This window comes from Cornus florida, unplaced genomic scaffold (assembly GCF_030987335.1).
Source record: "Cornus florida cultivar Cherokee Brave unplaced genomic scaffold, ASM3098733v1 CherokeeBrave_3.0.0_Hap2_Chr10, whole genome shotgun sequence".
Lineage (NCBI taxonomy): Eukaryota > Viridiplantae > Streptophyta > Magnoliopsida > Cornales > Cornaceae > Cornus > Cornus florida.
Window position 1 is genome coordinate 38020790 of NW_026775580.1, and position 18186 is coordinate 38038975.

General features: G+C 35.1%; 1 protein-coding gene and 1 non-coding gene across 2 annotated transcripts; one reads left to right on the forward strand and one right to left on the reverse strand.

The window, feature by feature from the left end:
• Window positions 1-2897: 2897 nt before the first annotated feature.
• On the reverse strand, window positions 2898-3004 carry LOC132280291 (small nucleolar RNA R71). The gene has a single exon (XR_009471540.1). It is a non-coding gene; the product is annotated as a small nucleolar RNA R71 (small nucleolar RNA).
• A 10386-nt stretch (window positions 3005-13390) lies between these two features.
• On the forward strand, window positions 13391-16597 carry LOC132276550 (uncharacterized). The gene is made up of 4 exons (XM_059778013.1): window positions 13391-13666; window positions 13749-14140; window positions 14363-15698; window positions 16088-16597. The coding sequence occupies exons 1-3, from the start codon at window positions 13537-13539 to the stop codon at window positions 14534-14536; spliced, it is 696 nt and encodes a 231-aa protein (XP_059633996.1). The 5' UTR covers window positions 13391-13536; the 3' UTR covers window positions 14537-15698; window positions 16088-16597.
• The last annotated feature ends 1589 nt before the right edge of the window (window positions 16598-18186 follow it).

Here is an 18186-nt window from a genome sequence, read left to right on the forward strand (position 1 = left end):
CCTTGGACTTGGATCGATCGAACATAGCTGAGTGATAAGTACTTAAATGTTGCACATTTCAGCACCTAAGTTAGGGTATTTCAGTCTTTGCATCTATCTTAATTTCATGTTTTAGTCCTAATTTATGTTTATGTGTATTTCAGGGCAATAAAGTTAAAATGAGCTAAGAATGGTCCATTAAAGCCTCTTTGGAGTCAAGCAAAGACATTTAGAAAAAGTTCAAAAAAATGGCAAAAAGAGGTCGCAGCCCATTGCTCGTATGGTGTGTTTATTCTTCAAAAGCGGTCAATCTCGGGCCTTTAATGATGTTCTCAAAGATGAAGAAGCAAACCAACGAGCCTGAGGCCAAAATGGAGCTAAATAAGGCTTAAAGAAAATTTCCAACTTTTGGGGGATCGATCCCCAGATGGGGGATTGATCCCCCAGGACTTGGCAACATTACAGGATTTTCTTATTTTAGGCTTATTTTTGTAATTTATGGGCTTTAATAGGGTTTGTTACTTAAGGCCCAGTGAGCCATTAGTTTAGGGTTGGTATTATTTTATTTAAGGGAGTTTTTAATTTATTAGATTATGAAGTTTTATTTTTTTTCTGTACCGTGATATCACGTTCTCTCTAGGGAAAAAGGAAAAGCTAGGGTTTGAAGAATATTTTATAGAGGCTTTGTCTACAATTGAAGGAAGAAGAAAAAGGAGCCAAAAGATGGAGATGGAGCTTGTTGACATCATGATCATCTTCTCCATGAGCTAGTTTTTCACTTAGGGCTTGGATGAGCCCTAAGTTCATGTAACCTAAACCTTTGTTTTTCATTTCTTGGGGAATTATTATGTTGTAATTAAATATATGGCCTTGTGATTTGTTTATATATACATGCTTGATTTGACAAATTAGGACTTGTATTGATTAATTCTTCCATTGAAATCTCTAAGTTGATTGTATGTTTATATATGATTAATTAGGGATATTATTCTTCATTAGATGATTGAAAACTAATTCTTCCATTGATTCTATATGAAAATTGCATGTCTATGTGTGATTGATTTAGAATTATACTCTACACTAGATACTTCTTTTAACTGTGTTTAGTGATGGCCATAGCATAAGACTTAATTGATACAATTGTCAATTAATTTGATGGATAAAGGCTTAATCTTGATGGGTTCTATAAATTAGCTTATTGTCATTAGGTAATTGTAGTAAAGTAGGCAATTTGTGCTTGATTATGTTAATCTATACTTCTAATTACAATTAGTATTATCCTCTTGATTGATATGTGCTCTTATCAGATACATTTGTGAATGTGTATGGTGGGTTATGACGTAGTCTTGAATGGGTTCTACACTTTACTTTAATTGTCATTAGGTAGATAATTCATTCTTGATGTTGATAATCTATGCTTGCAATTGTGATTTGTGATGATAATGTGACCACATCTATAATTACACTAATGAATTCCTCATTAATTGAAAGCATATGGTTAATTGCATGGGCTTAGTGGTAAATCCTAACCCTAAGACTCTCTTCATATCTCTTTAATTCTTAGTTTAATTTAATTTAATTTAATTTACTTGCATTGTCATTTCTATTTCCATGCTTTCGATTTAACTTTAGTTTAATCACTTCACCAAAAATATTTTTTTCTCTCTCTATCTCTCTCTTGTGCAATCTCATTAGCACTAAAATCAAGTTTAATCCCAACACGTGTTCAATCTCTTGGGTTCGATCCCTTCTTGCTTCATACTACATAGTATAAGTATCTAGCGGTTTGTACATTATAAAATATGATGCCCACTTGACATTAATTCTAAACCTAAAGTATTGTGCATTATTTTGTACACATGCTTGGGTTGCATCATAATTTTGGCGCCGTTGCCGGGGATTGACGGTTTAGTTGGAATTGAATTAGGCATTAGGGTTAATTTGATTGTTTTCTTTAAATTACTATTTTCTTACAAATTCCTCTTGTTCAATTAGGTACTTAAAAAGAAGAGGAGCAAGCATTGGATCTTGGCACCATTGTGACGTTGTTGCTACGGACTTTCGTGAGCTTCCTTGAATTTCTTTTACTATAATTGTTCAATTCTCTACATGCTTGTGAGATAGCCCTTGTCAAGTTTATCACATTTTTTTTAAATTCTTGTCCAAGCATAAGCCCAAAAGGAGGCTATTACTTTCTTGATAGAAAGCATCGGACCGTGTGGAGGCAATTTAATTTTGTGTATTGATATAACATGGGAGTATGGGAACATCGTATGTGGAGGTGGTGAATTATTATTGATTGTTGTTGTGGTTTGTTGTTTCTAGGAGAATTCTTCCCATTCTTGATTATCCCACAATTAATGGAAAACTAATTCTAAGATCTAGGGCATATGGATAATCTAGGTGAGTATCACCCTCTTAATGGGCATCCACCTCAAGGTGTGTATCCACCCTTGAGAATTCCCCATCCTAATGTGTTTCCACAACCCAATCAAATGCAACAACCTCCAATAATACAAATCCATCCTCAATATCATGTAGTGTATCCCTCAAATCCTCAATTATCTCTTCGGGATCACTACACTCCAAATGAATTCAATGCACCAACATGCATCCGGTTGCCAAACTTTCAGGCAACCCATTATGAAATCAAGCCCGCAACCATCCAAATGTGCCCCATTTTCTATGGGGTGAGCAATGAAAAACCATATAAACATTTGGATGAGTTTTTGGAAGTTTGTTCAACCATGAAAATCACGGACCTTCCTGAAGAAGTCTTAAAAATGAAGCTTTTCCCTTTCACTCTTCGGGAAAAGGCTAAATATTGGTTCAACAACTTGAGGGCAAATTCAATCACATCTTGGGCTCAACTACAATGTGAATTCCTAATAAAATTTTACCCCTCAAGTAGAACCGATGCTTTGAGAGCTTCTATTTGTGAATTCTCCCAAAACAAGGGAGAACCTTTACATGAAGCATGGGAGCGTTTGAACGATTTGTTATGGAAGTGTCCACATCACGACATTCCAAAGTGACAATTAGTTTGCTGCTTCTATGAAAGCTTATCCGATACCCAAAAAGGTATGGTTGATGCTTCATGTGGAGGAGCCTATTTGGACAAAAATGAAGACGATGTGTAGCATCTTTTTGATCGCATGAGCGAAAATTCAATGCATCGTTCTTCATCGTCCCGATTTGGCCAAAATTTGAATGAATGAGGGAAGAAAACCTCCAATCTTTCTCAAGTGGAGAGTTCCATGGAAATTGCCGCCGAAGTCAAAAATCTTACTCAAAGTTTTGATAAATTTCTTTCGAGCCAAAACCCGACAATTCAATCATCCAACTTTTTCCATTCTCAAAGTGTGATGTGCATAACTTGTTCTAGTTATACTCACAATACTTTCACTTGTTTTCTTAGACAAGTTTTTCTGAGTGAGTATCAAGAATGAGTCAATGCTATTTTCATTCATCCGGGAAGTAATCCAAATTCCAACTCCTACAATCCCGAATGGAGCGATCCTAACTTTTCTTGGAGAAATCAAAGAGGAGGTATCATTCCTCCTCTTCATAAAAATTCTCAAGAAAAGTATGTGCCTCCCCACCTCCGAAATGCAAACTCTCAAGCATACCTCTCTCCATCTTATCCTCCTCCAAATATGAATCAATACTCCAATCCTCAATCTTCAAATCATCAATTTTACTCTCATCCACCTCACGAGCCTCCTAGAAATCCCATTTTTGAAGACAAGGTTTTAGAAGCTTTGGTTGATCTTCGAAAGGAAAATCAAGTGTTTCACTCGCATTCCCAATCAATTGCAAAACTTGAAGCCCAAAGAGGGCAAATGGCTCAATCAATGAAAGGGAAATGACCTATTCAACCTAAGCTTAACCAAAAGGCATATTCCATTTCCACCTTGAGGAGTGGGAGAAAAATTGATAACAAAGTTGAGAGACCTAGTGAAGTTAGTGTTCCGGTGCAACCAAGTGTTAGCCTATTTACCATTCCCAATTCCATTCCTACTTCACTAAGGACAAATGGTCACATTAATGAGCAAATTCCATCATCATCATCTTCCTCCCATGTAGAGAAGCCTTTTGAACCAAAAGCTCCATTTCCTCAAGCTTTAAACTCTACTCCATTTTCGAGGCAAGAAGGAAAAATCCATGACATGATGGAAGTTTTTAAACAAGTTAAAATCAACCTTCTTCTTCTTGATGCTATTCAACAAATACCACCATATGCCAAGTTCTTGAAGGACTTGTGTACTCAAAAGATGAAGAATAAGGGACCAAGCCCAAAGAAAGTGCTTCTCACAGAGCAAGTGAGCTCTATCATTAAGCTTAACACCCCACCTAAGTTCAAAGACCCCGGCGTGCCAACCATCTCTTGTACTATAACTATGAGGTCAAAAGGGCCCTTCTTGACTTAGGGGCTAGTGTTAACATTATTCCTTACTCCGTGTATCTTCAATTAGGTTTGGGAAACCTTAAGCCAACTTTGGTAGTTATTCAACTTGCCGATAGGTCTATAAAACAACCAAAGGGAATTGTTGAGGACATCCTCATCAAAGTTGACAAATTTTATTTCCCAGTTGATTTTGTTGTGCTAGACATTAAGCCGGTTCCCAATCCTACCACTCACATTCCCATCATCTTAGGAAGACAATTCATTGCCACCGCTAATGCGACCATCAATTGTAGGTCCGGTATTATGGATATCTCTTTTGGCAATATGATGGTTAAGCTTAATATTTTCAACACAAGCCAACATCCCATCGATGAAGGTGAGTGTTTCATGGTGAATGTATTGGATGAACTCGTTGAGAAGCCCCTTCCTTCTATGCTCTCAAAGGACCCTCTTGCGGAGTGCCTTTCTCACTTTAATATGGACGAATTTGACATTCAAAATTCCATATATGAAGTGAATTCTCTGATGGACTCCATGGCTACCTTGGATTTTCTGCCATGGAAATATGCAGAGGAACCTTTTCCTCCACTTTCTAGTATTCCACCTGTTCCATTCCTCAATTCTACATTGATATATGAGGACATTCCTTGTAATTTTGAGCATAAAGTCATTGAGGTGCCTTTGGTAAGTAAGGAGAAGGTCATTCATTTAGAAATAGAGGAAAATGATGAAGAGATTAAGTCTTTTAAACATCCTATTGTGTTTTTGAAAGACACCACCTTGCCAAATACCAATGGAAGCAATTCTTCAAATATGCTTCAAGAGCACCCCAAGGTTGCAAGGCCTACTAACGTTTGTTTTGTGTTCCAGACCATGGATGAAAGGAAACAAACTCGCAATTTCCATTATTCATTTTCAAATCATTCTTTTGGGAGATGCATTTATTGTTGTGAGAGAAGATCCATTGGGGAAAATAGATAAACGGATCAATGAGGATGTGTCATATCCGATTTTTGATTCTTTTGACAAGTGAGTCGCCCTAACTTCTAGCTAGAGACGTTAAATACTAGTTGTATCGATTTTTACTTCGTTGCATATTAATTTACATTTTATTATTATTTTATTTTTTCTTTTTCCTTTTGTACATTTATGCATTTTTAAATTCAAAAAAAAAAAAAAAAAAAGATAAAAACAAAAGAAAAAAAATTGTTGTGATGGGTAGTGTAGGTTGGTGTTTTATTATTATTTCCATTATTATTGTTATTATTATTCTTATTTTTATTTTTATTATTTATATATATATTTCATGTTAGTTTTGCTTTCTTCAAAAACATAAAAAAAAAATTAAAAAAAAAAAATGGTACTAGTTCATATAGGTTGCTTTGTGATTTTATTTTAATTTTATTTATTATTATTATTATTATTATTTTATTTTATCTATATTTTATTTTAGTGTATATAGTATTTTTAGTTTTGCTTAAAAAAAAAAAAAAAAAAAAAAAGATCAATCCCCAAAATGGGTGGGGGATCTATCCCATTTGTCTGGCAGAGACTAACAAAAAAAAGGCTCATGGGGATCAATCCCGCAACCACGGGAATCAATCCCCAACCACTTTCTCACATTACACAGTGAAGGGAAACTTTTTTTGTATAAAATTGTTGATCCCTTGCTTAGGGTGATCGAACCCCTTAACCTTGCCCTTACCATCTCTCTTTCTCGCCTCCATTCACTGCCCAACCCTCAAATCTCAAATCCACACTTTCAATCAATTCATCTGTTCTTCACTATTTTCTTTCCTTCCCAGCAAGTCTCTTCAACCCCAAATAAATCACTTTTCTCCATTCACTGCCCAAATAAACCCCAAACAAGATTTTCTTCATCCAACCCTCACTGCTTTCTTCTTCTCTACCGTGGCATCAAAGGCGTCAAATTCCGGCACCATGGTTCTGAGTTCTTCTCCGCCTACGATTTGAGTTCGCTGTTTGCTTCGCCTTTTATTTTCCAACGCGGCTGGGTCGTTCTCCGGCGTCGCGGTTCGTTGTTCTTTCGGCGAGTTCTGAATCGCCGTTTCCTTCCGGCGATTTTGATTTATTCAACGGTGGTCGCGGTTGAATATTCTCCGGCGATTCCGGCTGGGCTCTTTCCGGCGATTCTGGCTAGGCTTAAATTCCGGTGCTATTTGAGACTCGCCCTTTATTTTTCCGGCGTTGCAACTGGCTATTCCCTCCAACGATTTTGGCTGGATTTTGATTTGGTTTCTTCAGTGATTCTGGCGGCTTTTGACTTGGCTTTTCTCCGGCGAGTATGTGGGTAAGTGTTGATTTTGTGATTTTGGCAAGTTTGTGAGTTGTTAATTGGGTTCCAAATTCCAATGTTTTAAAAAAAATTTGCATTGATGTTAAAAAAAAAAAAAAAGTTCGAATTAATATTACAAAAAAAAAAAAAAAAAAAAAAAAAATTACATTGATGATTTTAAAAAAAAAAAAAACAGTTGAATTGTTGTTAAAAAAAAAGTGCATAAAAAATATGAATTGATGATTTTAAAAAAATTTGTCATTGGAGTAGGGTTATTGAATTTGGACTACTTCCCATATATTTTAATCTTTAAGAAATGACTCGTGGTTCTTCTTCCAAACGTTTCAAACCCTCTAAAGAGACTCCCAAAGCTGTGTGGCGCAACAAACGTCTGGATGTTGAGACTACCTTCGACATTGAAGGTACGTTTCGCCACAATGACACAACTAAATGGCCGGTGTTAGAATGTGAAAGGAGGCGTTTGTCCTGCCTTTTTCTACCAGCTGCAGAGGTTGCATATCCCCGTATTGTGCGCCTGTTTTATCAGAATATGGAATGGTTTAGTGATGCGCCGGACATATTAGTTACAACCATTGATGGTGTCCGAATTTACTTTGGTGTCTTGGACATAGCCCAGGCATTGGGGTGTCCATATTTGTGCCCCACTGACTTGCTAGCAGAAAATGGGGAGCTACATTTTGGCAAATTCTCAAAAAAACCTACTGTGCATTCTATTGTTAAGGATATGTGTGACGGGAAGTATGGTGATAAGAAGAAGAAGAATTGTGCCAGCAAGTCCTCACTACCTTAGGGCCTGTTCGGAGGCCCATATCTGATATTGTTTTGGTGTTTTGATTTTGGTTTTAGTCCAATATCATGTTTGGAGCGGGCTGATATGGTATTTAACAGTGCCAAAACATTATCATTTTTGGGCCAAAACCCATATCAACATTTTGGTGATATTAGACTGATATGGCACTGTAGCGGTGAATTGATCTCAAACCAAAACCAAACCAACACTCGTTTTTACTGTAGCGGTGATATCACGTATATAAGGTCGCATATCAGATTTTAGGGCATTTTTTAGCGTCGTTTCTCTCTCTTCACGTAGCTCCCTGGAAGGTGACTTCAGTGGCGATCCAACCTCTTCCACCACCGATCTGGCAGAGCTCCTCCACCAGGTACCTCATTTTGTGTCTCTGTTTGTATCTATAGATCACATATATCTTCGCTTTTGAGATTTACATTTGGGAGGTCCTTGTGTTCACTTTCTCTCTCTAATATTGTGACAATCAGAATCTATATTGCGTTTCCAAGTTCTAATCTTTATTCCAATCATGTTGTGAGTGTTGTAATTTAGGGCATTTGTGTCCAGATCTCAAGTTTCATGAGACTGTGACGGAGATCTAGGGTTTGATTTTAGCCCTGTTTCTGGGTTGTTTCTTCTATCAACCATGGTTCTGATATAAGGGTTTATATGTCATCCATCGATTGTGTGTGTTGCAATGTGGAAGCAATTAGAATGTTGACTGAGTTAATTATAGCTATCGATTTTAGCGATATTTTCAAGATCTGTTCTTGGTCCAAATTACAATTTTGCAAAGGATCTGTATTATGTATAAATCAACCTAACAGGCTCTTAGATCATATTAGGCTTGATCCTGCATTAAAAAGCAAAATTAAGATTGATATTTGTAAATTATTAAATTGTTTGAATGATCAATTTGTTGCATTATATTATTTAAGGACAAATGGGAGGACAAAAGATCCGACAAAAGGATAAAATTTAAACATTCATCAACTATTAAATTCTCAAACTTAGGATGATGAAATCTACGGCCAATATATATATTTTTTTTTTGAATTTGTGCATTATATTGGCTGGGCCTCGCCAATATTTTAATGTATGCTTTACAGTTCTGTAAACATTCAAACCAGTATAATTTAGACGACTAAGAAGAATAAATACAAGTAAATCCTTGAATAAAATTTAAACTAGGGAATTCAAATATCAACAGAAAATGGAGTTTCACTATTATCTTTCCACAAGACCATAACCAACAAAAACAGACCCTAAATGTAAAAAACAAAACAAGACTTGAGAATACAAGAATTGGAGTACTAATCTTGATAACAGAACAACTTCCAGCTACAGCACCAAGAAATCCAAACGACAGCCCTGATATTATGAAGAATACACCTAAAAAAAAACACGACAGACCTGGTCAGAGCTAACAGGCCCGCTGCAGAGTAAGAGATGGCACAATATAAGCAAAAGCATTAGATCCTCAAAACACATTCAGGCAAATCCAAATCCTGCACAATCATTCTGTTAGAATGATTATCTTCAAGTCTAGCAGAAGAGAATAATTTCAGTCTAACAGTCTATATCAATTCCTTTTATACTCATTGCAAAAATTCTGGAATTCCTTTCCCTCCAAAGAACATAGATTGAAGCAGCAAGAACTATTTTATTTAAAACTGTTACCAAAGACTTTCCTCCAAGAGTCAAAACAGCCCAGTTCAAAAGAGTACACCAATTACCATTAGGCCAGGGCAGTAAGCTTTTAGCAAATAGCAACAACATAATTCCATAGTCTCTTAGTAAAGCAGCATTGGAAGAGCAAGTGATCTATGTCCTAAATGTTTTGCCTGTAGAAAACACAACTAATTTTGGAAATCACCCCCCATCTCAGTAATCTGTTCTGAGTTAGCAATTTATTTAAACAGGCAAGCGAACAGATAAAAGAATGCTTGTGAATAGCTCCTTTAAACCAGACAGTCTCATTCCAAGCAACAACATTTTTCTTAGGTCTAATATTTTCCCAAGCAGTTTTAATGGTAAACTGCCCCTTACTAGGTAACAAAATAACTTGATCATTATTTAGAAAGGTTGGAAATCTGAAGGTATGGCATTCTTTAGCTCAATAAGCTCAAGGGTGTTGGTTTGAGGCCACTGCCACTGGTTATTAACTATAATATCAGCCACAGTTGCTTGTTCACCCAAACCTGAGTCAAAGATGACTCTATTACCTATTTTCATCACAATAGGGCCCATAGGGAGCCAATAGTCATTCCATAACCAAGTGTGTGTCCCATTACCCACTTTATGCATAATAAACATTCTAAAGTCAGTTCTAATTTGTAAGATTTTCCTCCAGCTCCAAGAACTACTTTGAGGAATTTTAATAGACCAAAAGTCTCTATTTCTAATGAGATGAACTTTAACGCATTCAGTCCATAGAGATTGAGGCTTCACTTGAACAACTTCCCATAAGTTCTTAGCCATAGCGGCCCTGTTCCAAGCATTCAACTTCAAAGACTCAAACCACCTTCCTTTTTAAGGTAACAAACATCCTCCCAAGCTACTTTAGAACCAGCATTCATTAAAGAACTACCCTTCCACAAGAAATGCATTAAAATTGAATTTATATCTTTAAGAACAGCCTTATTTAATTTTTTATTTTTATAAGTAATAATATTAAAAAAGGCGTTCAATAGGGGAACTCGTCCCGTAGACATAAAAGAAACCGGGGTCTAAGGCCCCAAAGAATCTAAAAAAGAAATTAAATCAACAGAAGAGGAACACGAACTTTTGTTCACATAACTAAATAGAGAACGAATTGCTTGTTGAATGTTTTAATATTCATTGGTAATATAAGAAAAAGAATAAACATTTACATCTCTTTCAAAAAAATGCACTGATAATTTGTCAAGTCTTGTCAATTCACATTTGCATATTTGTTGATATTATACAAAAATTCATAGGGTTGCAATTAAGTTTCTAAAGAATGGCCTAAAGAATACTATTATACATTTATTTACTGGAACACTCACTATGCACTAAATGATTAGAATATTCTCTCAGTATATTATGCACACATCTGAAACATAAATATGATTGTTGCCATCTAGAGGTATTACTTCTGTGAAATGTGCTTGCAATAATATTTCCCTGAAATTTTGTAAAGAGATAAAGAACAATCCAGTGTGTTATACTGTTATGTACCACTTTCCTTCACCTTACTCTTCGTGAGTGCTTTTTCAGTTCAGATGAGTCTCATCCAGTGTGTTATACTGTTACGTACCACTTTCCTTCACCTTGCTCTTAGATATGCTAAACTAGTCGTTAGTGTACAAACTAGAACAAAGAGCTAGCCTCAAATACTAAATTTCGACTACGCTAAACTAGTAGTTAGTGTACAAACTACAACAAAGAGCTAGCCTCAAATACTAAATTTTGACTACAATTTTTGTTTTATTTCTGCAAAAAACAATTTTAAAATGTTGAAAATTGTATTATATCTTAATCTTTGCAGTGCTTCATGCATACATATATTATGTGTGGATATAAATATATACATGAAACATTGTAAAATTGTATGAATATATACATACCAAAATCACAGCTTTGATGTTGTCAGTTGTGAGAGAGAAGTTGAGATCACTGCTCTTCTCAACCTTTAGGAAAACATTAACTAGAGAAATGGAAACTTATCCAATTTAAATCACCTAGCTTATATAGAAATTGCCTTTGAAATTGAGGAAGGAGACTGATTTTTAAGAAAGTCATGTGGTTGATTTAATTGATTTTGACAAATAGAATTTGAACTGGAAAATGAAGAAAATGGTGAGAATTTGAACTGAAGAAAATGAAGAAAATGGAAGGAGACTAATTTTTATCACATTTTTACTTCATTTTTTCTTCTTTTTTGCCCCTTATTGAAGTGTTTTATAGACAGTACCTTTTTTACTTATCATTGACGTGTTGAATTATGAGTCAAAACACAATTCAATGTACTAAACTGTTCAATTACTTAATAATAATCAGATGGATATGAACAATGACAATGTTGAGCAATACCCATCAAGAGACATTCATTCTCTTGATGGTGACAATGGTGAGGATGTTGTAGTTGTTGAACAGGCCGATGCCGCTGTTTGGTGTGATACCCATCAAGAGAAATTCATGCTCTTGATGGAGGAAGAGGTTGGAAAAGGAAATCGTACAGGCACAACTTTTAATCCAAATGGGTGGACACATATTGTGGACGCAATGTTATTGGAAACTGGAAAGAAGTATACGAAGGACCAATGTAGACAAAAATTCAATAATATAAGAGCATTGTACAAAGATTGCAAACAAATATTATCTAAGACTGGTGTAGGATACAACAGTGAAACTGGAATGATTGAGTTGGAAGCTGAAAGATGGGTTCAATTGTGCAAGGTTAGTATTTCAATACGTGTCTATTTACCATACATATAGTTAGTAATTAATGATTTAGTATTAAAAGGGTTTGATGAACAATAATTGTAAGCTGATAACGTGTAGGTTCTCAAGCATGACAAAAAAATAAAAAAACAGGGGTGTAAGAATTATGAGCAGATGGTAAGGATTTTTAAGAATACACATGCTACTGGCAAGCATGTGTTCATCATTCTACAAAGCCACCCAGACCTCACCAAGTGCTAATAATGCCTCAAGTGGCAACACATGAAGCTCAAATTCATAACACTGAGGACAATGTGGGCATGACTGATGTAGAACGACTTAATGTAGAAGGACCTATTGACCTCAGTCCTACTCCCAAACCTGTAGCTAAGAAATAGAAGAAAAAAACATTTTCAGAAACAATGTCTTTAGTGATAGAATGTTTGACTAATATTGGGAACGCGAAAGCTGATAAAATTGCAAAAGCCATAGCAGAATCATCTTCTAGTTGTCAATCATCTCGATTCACCGAAATGCCTGAAGTGACATCTCCCAGTAAAAAAGAAAAAGAAATGGATCCCCAGCTTGAAGAGTGCGTTAAGATCGTCAACACATTAGTGGGGATTGATGATACCTATTATGCTAAGATCATAAGGATGTTTGGTGAGGACAAGGTGTGGAGGGACATATTTCTTCGCATTCCTAATGAAAAGAAGGTTGGGTGGGTGATGAATCAGCCTCTATGATTTCTTCGGTATCTTACTTTTATGTGCTTTTGGATGACTGTTTTATAACTGCTTTTACATTACTGTTAGATGACTGTAATGAATTTTTCTTATCTACTGCTTTTACATTATTGTTGGAAGACTGTATTTAATTCCTTTATCTACTGCTTTTAAATTAATGCTGGAAAACTATTTATGTTTTACATCTATTGCTTTTACATTATTGCTGGATAATTGTATGATTTGGTATGTCTTTTCCATTTTGCTTAATTTTTGTTACAATAACTGCTTCTGTTTATTCTTAAATAGGATAGTAGCTATGGATATAAGGACAATATTAATCATTTATGATGATGATGATGAGGAGGAAATTCTTGTATTGATCGCAGCCGTATATGAGTACTATTATAAACATTTTGATAAGCAATGTTGTAGGGATTCCATGTTACAAGGGGAAGATTACATATTCGAGATCTTAAATGGACATGAAGATAGGTGTTATGAAAATTTTTGGATGTACCCCAACACCTTTAGGGCATTGTGTCGTGAGTTGAAATTGTTAGGATTGAAAGATTCAACATTTCTAACTGTAGAAGAACAAGTTGCAATTTCCCTACTTACCGTGTCTCACAATGAAAGGAATCGTGTCGTTGCTGAAAGATTCCAACACTTTACTTCCACAATTTCATATCACTTTCATACTGTATTAAAGTTAATTTGTAAGTTAGGGACTAAAATTATTGTTCTCCCGGATTTGAAATAAATTCCTAAAGAGATAAAGAACAATCCAAAGTTTTACTCATACTTTAAGAATTGTGTAGGAGCCATAGATGGTACTTATATCCATGCTGTAGTGCCAGTTGACCAACAAATACCCTTTCGTGGTAGAAAGGGTGATACGACCCAAAATGTCATGGCCGTGTGTTCATTTGATATGAAATTCACATACATTCTAGCAGGGTGGGAAGGGTCTGCTAATGATTCAAAGATTTTAAATGAGTGCATTCAGAATGAGGATTTCAATTTTCCATCACCACCCGAAGGTAAAAATATTACCTTTCCATATTTGTGCATTTAACATTACAAATACGTTAATTTTAATACTAAACATACTTAACATGACAGGTAAGTTTTATTTAGTTGACTCTGGGTACGCCAATCAACCGGGGTTTTTGGCCCCTTACCGAGGTCAACGTTACCATATGCAAGAATATCGTAGACATACTAGAGGACCACGTGGTAGAGAAGAGGTGTACAATTTTAGGCACTCGTCATTGAGGAATATCATAGAGCGATGTTTTGGGTTGCTAAAGATGAGATTCGCTATATTGAAGCAAATGCCCCCTTATCACTTTGACACTCAAGTTCTTATTGTCATTGCCTGTTGTACATTACATAATTTCATAAGATCCGAAGGTGAATCTGATGAAATTTTTGATTCTGAAACCCCTCAATCTTCACAAAATGAACCTGATATGGATGACGATGTTCAGGTGGTCAGTGCTACTAATACACAGGTACGACAGATGGATATTTATCGTGATGGTATTGCCAACCTAATTTGGGAGCACTGTAATCACTAATTATAAAACTGTCTAATAGTGTGTAGAATTAAAATATGGATGACTGTAATAACTAATTATATTACGTAAATTAAACTCAGATGCTCCTTATTTATGGATAACTGTAATAACTAATTATATTAGGACATCAAATATTAAATGCTTTAGTACTTGTAGGCGCACTTATGTATAGGCTTGAAGGTGAGCGACCACAATGTGCATGTGGTAGAGCTCCTATGCATCTGTATAGGGCTCGAACTCCAAAAAATGACGGTCGACAATTCTATAGGTGTCCAGCTCGGGAGGTATGGTCAATTACTTTTAGGTGCTATTTCTGTTACTGTTTCCTAATTGTATGATTTATATTTCTTGTAGTCACATATGAATGCATTTATATGGGTGGATGAGTTGCACAAAGGTGCACAAGTTGAAGAATAGGTTCAATCTGACTTGGACAGAGTCATTGCAATGATTCAAAATGAATAATGTAGACAGAAGTACATGCTCTTCCTAGGTTGTGGATGTCTTGCTATCACAATCATGTTTATTGTCATTGTCCTCTTGTTGCTCATTATCGTTGTTATTGAAAGATGAAGTTAGATAAACTTCCATCTTTTGTAATATATGACATGTAATACGTATTTAGTTAATTTCCTGTGTTTCATTTGGTATGTAATATAAACTTAAATGGTATATTTTGAACTGCGTACTAGTTGCTGTTGTGTTCTCTTCTCTGTCATTTTGGGAGTGAGCTTTAGGGCATTTGTAAAATTTGCTATTGAGGTCATTTACACTCTATTTGCAACATTAGAGAAAAAAAAAGGTTAGATATATCTTGTTTACTACTTCTAATTATTTCGTTCCTACCGTGTGTTATTTTGTTTTTCTCTAATGTTGTTCATGTCTTTTGTTTTGCATGAGGTCATTTACACTTTAAATTTACAACTAAGCTTGAAAAAAGGTTAGATATATCTTATTTACTACTTTTAATTATTTCATTCCTACTGTGTGTTATTTTGTTTTTCTCTAATGTTGTTCATGTCTTTTGTTTTGCATGAGGTCATTTACACTTTAAATTTACAACTAAGCCTGAAAAAAGGTTAGATATATCTTATTTACTACTTCTAATTATTTCATTCCTACCGTGTGTTATTTTGTTTTTCTCTAATGTTATTTATGTGTTTGGTTTTGCATGAGGTCATTTACACTTTAAATTTACAACTAAGCCTGAAAAAAGGTTAGATATATCTTGTTTACTACTTCTAATTATTTCATTCCTACCGTGTGTTATTTTGTTTTTATCTAATGTTGTTCATGTGTTTTGTTTTGCATGAGGTCATTTACACTCCAAATTTACAGCTTAGCCTGAAAAAAGGTTAGATATATCTTGTTTACTACTTCTAATTATTTCATTCCTACCGTGTCTTATTTTGTTTTTCTCTAATATTGTTCATGTGTTTTGTTTTGCACGAGGTCATTTACACTCCAAATTTACAGCTTAGCCAGAAAGAAGGTTAGATATATCTTGCTTGAATTAAATTTGTGGACGGTGTCCCTTGTTAATTGAATTTTGTGGGCGGTGTCCCTTGTTGAAATAATTTTGTGGGCGGTGTCCCTTGTTAAATGAATTTTGTGGGCGGTGTCCCTTGTTTAAATAATTTTATGGGCGGTGTCCCTTGTTAAATGAATTTTGTGGGCGGTGTCCCTTATTGAATTAATTTTGTGGGCGATGTCCCTTGGGTTTATTGTGTTTGAAATTTTGGAAATGTCCATTTTTAAGGGGAAGTCATGCCAGATTTAAAAAAAAAAAAAAAAATTGAATTTAACTCTGCTTTATATTTTGCTACTATATGTAATGTCTTGTTTTACATTCAAATTCATTTTTTTGCTACTACATTGAAGGATATGGCAGTAAGTTATAGGCAGTGGCACCAGTGGGATTGATAGGAAGCATTCTCCAGTTGCTGCAACTCTAGAAAACTAGTGATCTCTAAGTTAATCAAATGGAGGCCTATGCAAGTATAAAAAAGTGGGTGTACATTTTATGGAATGAATATTAGTGATCTCCAGTTGTATGTACATTTTATGTAAGTGTAATGAAGTGTGTGTGTACACACATACTATTTTAAAGGAATGTCTAGCTCCTTATATGTAGAAGTATATATGTGAATGGTGCAACACTTAAGTTCTTAAGATTGTGATGTATAAAGCAAAACTATACGTGGAAGTATATATGTGAATGTTGTTCAATCTTATATTAGGGATCTTCCTTGATTGCTTGCTTTTAATCTTTATTCATATTTATCAATTCTGCTTATGGTTGGATATTGTATGAAATATTCACAAGTCCGTTATCAAAATAAATACTCAACAAAAGGGGAAATGGTCTTATGACTAAACAAAAAAAAAATATTACCAATTTGAAAGACCTTCACTACGAAATTTCAAACTAATCTAAGTGAAGTAAAACTATTCACAAGCTTCAATGTTCACCAAATTTCAACTCTGACCAATTCAAGACGATTAACGTTTTGGCTTTGTTTCTTGTTAGTTTCAACTACAAGGATCTCTCTCTCTCTCTCACATTTATTATGAATATATATATATATATATATATATATATATATATTTGAAACAAAATAAAGTTAAATGGAATGCAAGCCAAAAGAAAAAGATAAATGGAGTGCAAATATCTACTCTCATTGAAAGATTATTACAAAGTTAGATTTGTAATTTGGTTGCCATTAATCATGTTTATGCAGATTTATTCATTATTACAAAGTAGTTTGGTTGCCATTATACATGTAAATTTAACAAAAAAAAAAATTCCCAACTCTAATGCAGATTTTTTTTTTTTTTTTTTTCACAAATTATCTCAAATCATAAAGAAAAATGGACTATTTTACATATAAACTTATAATTGTATTCATATATATAATTTTTCAAAACAAAAAAAAACAGTCTTTACCAAACAGGTATTCTGTTATTGATTCAGAATTTTTAATAAGAAAACACTAGTCCCAAACGTGTTTTGTTTTCGGATTCCTTAAAACGCATGACAATACCAAACACGTTATCATGTTTCTGATATACAATTATCAAAAACAAAAACAATTGTTACCAAACATGGATCCGATTTCTACTAAAAATATACCAATACCAAAACGGTTGTTTTCATATCATACCAAACCATAACATATAACGTTATCGCCATCCAAACGGACCTTAAGGATGTGTGGTTTTTCGATCAAGTTCTGAAACGGAATGTTTTTCCAATAGGTCATAAGGTACAGCGGGGGTAAGAGTTCTTAATAGTGTTGTATGCTACCCACACTGGAGCATGGTTTTCTGTTCCAGCTTTCATCTTTAACCAGATGCATAAATATTGGAAGCATTTAGTGGTAAGTGGGGATCCGAATGCGAAAAAATGGAAACTTCCGTTTCCGTATCTTATTACCCAGCTCTTTGTCCTTCGGCGCTTCATGGTTGATAATGATGAGATCTCTGAGGCTCCACGGGTGACTTTTGGGCTAGCATAGTGGAATTGAAGCCTTTCTCATATGGCTAGTGCCAAGAAGGAAGGTGATAGCATGGTAGCAAGTGCTAGAGAGGACGTGAATGCCCTGGTTGAGGACGTCATTGGGAGGTCTGAGGAGCAGATTGCTGATGGTGCTAATCATGAGATAGCACAGGCTGTGTCACCACATGCAGAGGAGTCTACAGGGGTGACTAGGGCAGAGTTCAATGCCATTGTGGGGCAGTTGAGGACCGAGTTGGCTGAATCTCAGGAGCAGCGTTGAGTCGAGCATGTTGAGCTTATACAGCAACACACCACTACCCAACGCATGCTACGAGATCTATATGAGATTGTTTCATCGAGTCTCCCACACATTTCCACATTGCCACCTGATACATGATTTCTTTTGTCTATTTTATGCTGTTCAGATTTTTCTATTTTAGGTGGATGGGATTTTATGTGGCTATAGCCAAATTTTTGTGAT